The following is a 7,344-nucleotide window of genomic DNA, read 5'->3' as shown; positions in this document are numbered from 1 at the left end:
AAAATCCCTAATATACATACTAATGGCGCATCACCCCAACGTGCGCCATTAGTATGCCAAATGATACTAATGGCGCATCACACCGCAGTGCGCCATTAGTATGCCAAAGGATACTAATGGCGCATCACCCCGCAGTGCGCCATTAGTATGCCAAAGGATACTAATGGCGCATCACCCCGCGATGCGCCATTAGTATGGCTAGGCACATTGGTAAATATGGCCCCCTGGGAGGCATACTAATGGCGCACCGTGGCCTATACTAATGGCGCACCAGTGGTGCGCCATTAGTAAAAAATACTAGTGGCGTGGTACTAGTGGCGCACCAGTAGTGCGCCATTAGTAGGCAAAACTGGTGCACAACTAGTAGGCCTTTTCCTAGTAGTGGGGCTGTTGCTCGGCCACGACACTACCTCGACATGCTACCCTGGTGACGACCACCTAGGGTTCCTTTCCACCGTGCTAACCACCACTCCTTTGATCATGACGACATGTTAAATCTCTGATCTCCCCAGAGTGCTCTCACTGAAGTGCTCCCTTGCCTATGTGGTCAATGGCGGCAGGGCACAGCATGATGACTATGATCCAGCGGCTTCGTATCTGATGCCTCGAACTGACTGTCCCCTTGCGTTAGTGTGAATGTTGTGATTCTTGTAATATAGGCAATGCTTCATGGATATGAATATTAAGTTTTCTAGTGACCCTGTATGCGCTTCCATTGTTTTTAGTACCATAATACATGTGCTTCGGTATCATATGTGTCATGCTTCCAACTTATGTACAATAAGCTTCCAAATGTCTACATATGTGCTCCTTTCTTTAAACATGAGATACTGGTTTTGTACTACTTTTTTCCTGCTTCCACATCTATCTGACTGTGCTTCCAATGGTTCACTACCACATAAATTCTCACTATTACATGTGGCATGCTTCTCACATAAATAAAATACGTTTCGAATGACACTTGCATGCTTCGTTCTTTACACTATCATAGCAATGTTTTGGTACTACATTTTGATGCTTCAACTACCATAAAATTATGTTTAAAAGTACATCCACACCTGCTTCATAGCACAAGACGAATTACGATACTACTTGAAAAAATATGACTTAAAGAATTATGAAGCCTGGCTTGTACTGTGGGAAGCATGTTTATCACATCATGCAATCAGGTATCAAATGGAAGGAAGCATTGTTTGTTTACAGAAACACACGTGATTATAGAAACTGCATATATGGAAGCAACGTGAGTAAAGGACTATTTTTTTGGAAACTGCCAAGGTATTAATCATACACGTGATTATAAGGACCTCATATTATGGAAACTACGTGTATATAGGAAATGGTTTTAGAAACCGTCAAGGAAAGGGGGCGTTGTTGAAGGGATGCATCCAATGTCAAGCAGTGTTTCATCCAATGGCTATCCACCGGTCTGACGAAAAGCTAGGGATCAAACTACTGATCCCTAGTAGTTCCCTTTGATGATCTGGATGTTAATATATTTTTCTATAGTTATGGTCAAACTTAAGGAAGTTTGACTTAGGACAAATCCACAACTGAAATTATTTTGGAATAGATGTAGTAATAGAGATAAGATAAAAGCTACAATTAAAAGACAGAGCAAGTAAAGTAAAAGCCCTGCCCAGAATTCTGCATTTTGTAGGGGAAACTGCAGGAACATTTGTTTTCATGAGTCAAACTTTGGGCAGGGCTTTTTCCGGGATACTTTCCATTCATTAAGATAAAGCTGGCAGAGCCAGGAGAATACAGAGGTAAAAACCCAACTTGGAAAGCTATGTACTTCCTTTTTTTTGCGGGGTAATGAAGAGCTTTATTCATATGATAAGGCGCCAGCACTATCAGCCATGAGGCTGGTTACCAGCAAACCCGGAGGAGAGTCCATCCAGCACTCCGACACCTCCAGCGTGCACGCATGTCTCGGACAAAGGTGGGCTGGGATATTGGCATGTCTCTTTACATGTAGAATATCAAAAGAAGTAAAACTAGCAGCTAGCTCCTCAATATCTAAGAGTAACGGCGCTATCAAAGAGCTATGTACTTCCTCCATTCCTAAATGTAAGTCTTTTTAGAGATTCCACTACAAACTACATACGAATGTATATAGATATATTTTAGAGTGTAGATTCACTCATTTTGCTCACTATGTAGTCCATAGTGAAATCTCTATAAAAAGTTATATTTAGGAATGGAGGGAGTACATCGAAGAGAAAGTACGTAAGAAAGTAAAACTAAGAGGTAAAACTGTTTATATGTCTGTTTTCAACCGGACTTTTTATTTTGATATCACTAGTTGAGGAGTACTCATCACAAAGATCACCTCACCTTCTGGAGTTTCCTCTTTTTTCGTAGATCCATTTATTCAAAACATTTTATCTCTTAAACCGTGCGTTAAAATTTCGAACCGTTTTCACTGTTGGATTCCTCGCGTCGAGATCTTCAAAACTAGATACCATGTTTATAGGTTTTGACGAACTTTTTTCACGAAAAAATTGGACGAAAAAACCAAACCGGGAGCACGGTTTTTTCCCTTTCCGAAAGAGGCATGGTCGTGCCTCTCGCGGAATCAAAACAGTAACTCTCGCAGAAGCAAAACCGTGCCTCTCACGGAAGGAAAAAAACAAAAAACCGCGTTTTTTCCTTTTCGAAAGAGGCACGGCCGAGCCTCTCGCAAAATCACAACCGTGTCTCTCACGGAAGCAAAATCGTGCCTCTCGCGGAAGGAAAAGAAACAGAAAACGTGTTTTGTTCCGTTTTCGAGAGGCACCGCCGTGCCTCTTGCGAAAGCACAACCGTGCCTCTCGCGGAAGCAAAACCGTGCCTCCCGCGGAAGAGAAAAAAACGTGCTTTTTCGCGCAATTTTTTGGCCTAAAAGCTATGGAAAACCAAAAAGTCGAAAAAACCCAGAAAAAACCATTTAAAAAGCCGAAAACGCGTGCGAAAAAAAACAAATTACGAAGGAAGCGCCCAGAGCGCGAGACATGGCGGGGCGGCTGAGAGCGCGCCAAGTAACGCTGATCATTGCGAGGCTCCCGAAGGAGCCCTCGTCAAGTAGTTGCTCCCTTTTTATTCTGTTGCTTTCGTTGTGTTTGGTTCGACTTCTGTTGTGCTGATTTTCTGGTTTTTTCTTCCAAGGTTTGATTCCATTCCGATATTTCTTGGGCTTTCTGTTGGGTTTTTCCTTGAGGTTTTTATTTTTGATTTTTCTTTCAGTTTTCTTTTTTCCTTTTGATTGATTAGCACATATGCTTGTGTGTTGCAACGGGGGACAAACATTAGTCTTTTATCATCAAAATTAATTGCAAGAAGTAAAAAATCCCTAGCGAGAGAGGTAGCTCCCTGGTGGCACGGGCTTTGGTGGACACCTCGGCGTGTCATCACCCATAATTTCATGTTTCGTGGGTGTGGCGACGAGCTGGTCGTATGCGTCAAGTGTGGAAATTGCGAGTTCCTCCTTGTCCTTAAATGCCTCCTTGGTTTACCCCATCCATCTGCTTCTCGCCTTTGGTGTAAATTATAATGATTTTGCCCACGAGTCCTTTAATTATGCACCATGCACATCGGCATGAGCTTGCAAGTTTAATCACGTCTTTGTTTCTTCCATTGGCCCATAATAGTCTTGAATCTTTAATCGGGTCTTCATTTCTTTCATTGGCCTATAATCTCAGATATTTAGTTGGGGTTTCCCTAGTTCCATTGGCCCATAATCACAGATTTTTAATCGTGTCTGTATTGCTTTCATTGGCCCGTAATCTCAGATCTGATCACACTCGAAATATGTGTCCTCATTGCATACCTCACTCTCTGAGTTTTTTTAATGTCTTTTTTAGGCTGCTTATTGATTCCCATGGCAATTTGCTAGCGTATATAAACTTGTAGAATTAAAAGTAAGAAAACTATGTGGTATTATTTAATTGATGAACCAAAATAGAAAGACTATTATAGGCTGCTATGCTGCCCCGCCTGGGACTTGGGCCGGAAGAAACAACTCAAACGGAGTTGCCCAATATGCGCCGACCTACTTTCATCCTTCGTTGGTGATAAAAAGAGCATCATCTTGTATACATTTCATCTCTATTTGTCCAAAATTAATACTAGATGGGTGGTTGTTTGGCTAGCACGTACTGTTCCAATGCTTTGGACAAGCATAGGACGATCCAGTGGCGCATGAAAGAAACCGGCTCGCTTGTACGTGAAACGGACAAAACCAAAATAGCTAGCATACGTGAAAATCAATCGAAGTGGAACGAAACAAAGCGGGATGAAAAAAAAGAATATCTCCTTCCTTTATTAGTAAGTATAGATTCGTCAAAAAAATAGCTAGCATACTCGCCATATCGGTGATTCATAGCTCGTTATTTGCTCAACAATGCATGAGAGGGTAGAGGTGCACTGGAAGACGTGGCTCAGCATGTAGCTCTAGCGGCTTCTCTATGAAGAGGTTGTGCTTGGACTCGCTGAGATTGATAGCCGACACCCCAGCCGGTTTAGTCCAGGTGAAGCCATGTAGGAGCCTGCCAAAGAGCATGACACTCATGGTTGTTCCTAGTGATGCCGCGATGCATCCTCGCCGTCCGGTGCTGAAGGAGATGAACCGCAATTCGCTCTCGGTAAGCACCACATTGATGTTGTCTCCCATATGGCGCTCTGGCTTGAAGTGGAGTGGTTCATCCCAGACGGTGGGGTTCCGGCCCAGGGCCAGCCGGCTGAGGATGACGTTGCTACCCTTGGGCACGTGGTAGCCCGCAACAATGGTGTCGGCAATCGCGACATGCGGCAGGTTGAAGGGAGCGATTGGGTGGAGGCGAAATGCCTCACGTATGCACGCCTTGAGATAGTTGAGCTGCATGATGTCTGACTCTTGCACCAGTCGCTCGCGACCAACCACCCGGTCCATCTCCTCCACTGCCTTGGCCAGCAATTCTGGGTTGTTCACCATCTCCGCCAGTGCCCACTCCACTGCGTTTGACGGGTTATCTATGGCCGCTAATATTATGCCCTGCATCCATTCCATGGAGATAAATGTAAGTTATTACACTTTATACCTTTGCATAAAGAGAGATTACATTGAATAATTGGAATTTTAAATACAGTTTAAGTTGAAATCACATCAAAATGGTAGAAAATTACAATAATGCTATGTTTAAACTATTAATTCATAATTTCTTATTCTATTGTTTCCCTTTTCTAACACCTGCGAAATACGGTATAAGATCTAGTATTTAATAGTGTGAGCTATTACCTTTTCTCATGGATGACGTATTAGTACCTTGTAGGACTATGAGGCAATTGGTCACAAAATTCAATCTAGGCCCTTGAACCATCTTAAAATTTCTCATTAATTAATATTTTGCTTACCTTGGACTGTGCTTTGACCTCATCGATGCTGAGCAACGGCTTGCCATCACCATCGGCAAGCGTGATGAGAACGTCAAGGAAGTCCTGGACCCCGTCCTGCCTTTCGCCGCTGTTCCACTGCCTCCAACGCTCTTCGATGACCACGCCATGCAGTCTATCCACTTTTGTGTTGGCCTCCTTAATAATTTTCTCGTGGCCGTCGAGGTCTAGGCCAAGTAGACACGGGAGGTAGTCGCTGACGCAGAACGCGAAGGTGAACCCTAGGAGGGCGAAGGAAGCGTCCATGTGCTCCACCTCCATTGGCCCCGGCCCGCCGTCCGCCTGAGGCTCCCCGAAGTACCGTTGGCCGAAGACAAGCCGGCGGATAACGTTGCCGCAGTAATGCCGCGCGACATGCCTGACATTGACGTTGGCTAGTCCCGACGTTGAAGATGACGACCGCCCGGCGGTGAGGTTGTAGATGTAGCGCGTCAAGTTGTCAGCTTCGTCGGCGCGCTTGTCGTGGAGCCACTTGTGACGGGAGGGGCAGATGATCTCAGAGGTGAGCACCTTGCGCATCTTCATCCACTGGTCGCCGAACGGCGAGAGCACGGCGTCCTTGTACCCGCTGCTGATGGCGCCGGAGGCGAAGGTGAGTGGGCGGGACGAGAAGTTTTTGTCCTGCTTCTTGAGCACCTCCCTTGCGATCTTGGGACATGTGATCGGGACGACGTGGACGCCGTCGAGGCGGAAGCAAGCGATGTCGGTGCCCATATCCTTCATCACGCGATGGATCCAACGGAACGCCGGCTTGTTGAGCACCATCTCGGGCAGGCTACCCACCAGTGGCCACGGCCATGGCCCCGGCGGAAGTGGAAGTGGCACCATCGCCGATGAGCACGTGCCACGGCGGACCTTGCTCTTGGTCATGACAAGGTATATGAGCGTTATTACGATGAGCAGCTGGGACACAACAAAGCAGCAGCAAGCCAGCATTGTGGAGACTGCTGCTTGCTGAGTGTGCACAGGCTTGCGAGGTAGCTTCCCTTGTTATCGGTGCGTAGGGAAGCCAACTTTGCTCTTCGTGCTGCTCTGCCCATGAGGGCGAGACCCCTCTTTATATGTTACCTCGGTACCAAAAAATTGGCATAGATTTATTAGATACGAAGGTATCTACGTATCTAACACTAAAACATGTCTAGATATATTCCTCATGTGTGGATCATTTATCACATTTACCACATGGCATTTCAAATGTATTTATGTTGATACTAATAATAATAACTGTATACATAAGAAAAATCTTCTATTTGTAGATTGTCTTAGATTTATTTAGATACGAAGGCTGATACTAATAATAATAAATTGTCTATCCAAACATAGTCAAAACAGAAAAAAAAAAAAGCTTCTGTTTATGGATTGCTTTATATTTATCTAAATATTAAGGCTGATACTAATAACAATAATTGTCTATCCAAACGTAATCAAAACAGAATAAAAAATCTTCTATTTATAGATTGTCTTAGTTTATCTAGATATGAAGGATGATATTAATAATAATGATTGCCTATCCAAACATAATCAAAATAGAATAAAACATCTCCTATTTGTAGATTTTCAAGAGTACTTATCCAAAACTAACCATAATTGTCTTTCCAAAAGTATTTCAGACGCCAGGATGATGGACCATATGGGCAGCTTTCGGTTTGAAGAGATGGTCGGACCATGCATCCGGGATTCAATGAGATGCTACATCGAGACCTCCTATTTAGCGCTGTACGCGCCAGCGAACGACGGAGCGCGTACTCTCCGCTCCCTCGCGCTGCCTCATGGGCTGGCCCATGTGTGTGAGGGAAAGCAGAAGCATCTTTTTTTTTCCTTTTTTTAAATTGTTTTCCATCGTAAGACTAATTCGGGATTTCAATAAAGTTACAACTTGTGAAATGTTCATAAATTCGAAAATTCTTCATGATTTGAAAAAAATATTCGCGA

General features: G+C 44.1%; 1 protein-coding gene across 1 annotated transcript; it reads right to left on the bottom strand.

The window, feature by feature from the left end:
* Positions 1–4,378: 4,378 nt before the first annotated feature.
* On the bottom strand, positions 4,379–6,348 carry LOC123171291 (tyrosine N-monooxygenase-like). The gene is made up of 2 exons (XM_044588859.1): positions 5,374–6,348; positions 4,379–5,014 (listed from the first exon to the last, which is right to left on the bottom strand). Exons 1-2 carry the CDS (start codon positions 6,346–6,348, stop codon positions 4,379–4,381), a joined length of 1,611 nt encoding a protein of 536 aa, XP_044444794.1.
* Positions 6,349–7,344: the final 996 nt, after the last annotated feature.

This window comes from Triticum aestivum, chromosome 7D, assembly GCF_018294505.1.
Source record: "Triticum aestivum cultivar Chinese Spring chromosome 7D, IWGSC CS RefSeq v2.1, whole genome shotgun sequence".
Classification (NCBI taxonomy): Eukaryota; Viridiplantae; Streptophyta; class Magnoliopsida; order Poales; family Poaceae; genus Triticum; species Triticum aestivum.
Note: the sequence above shows the minus strand (reverse complement) of the source record. Positions and strands in the feature narration are given on the sequence as shown.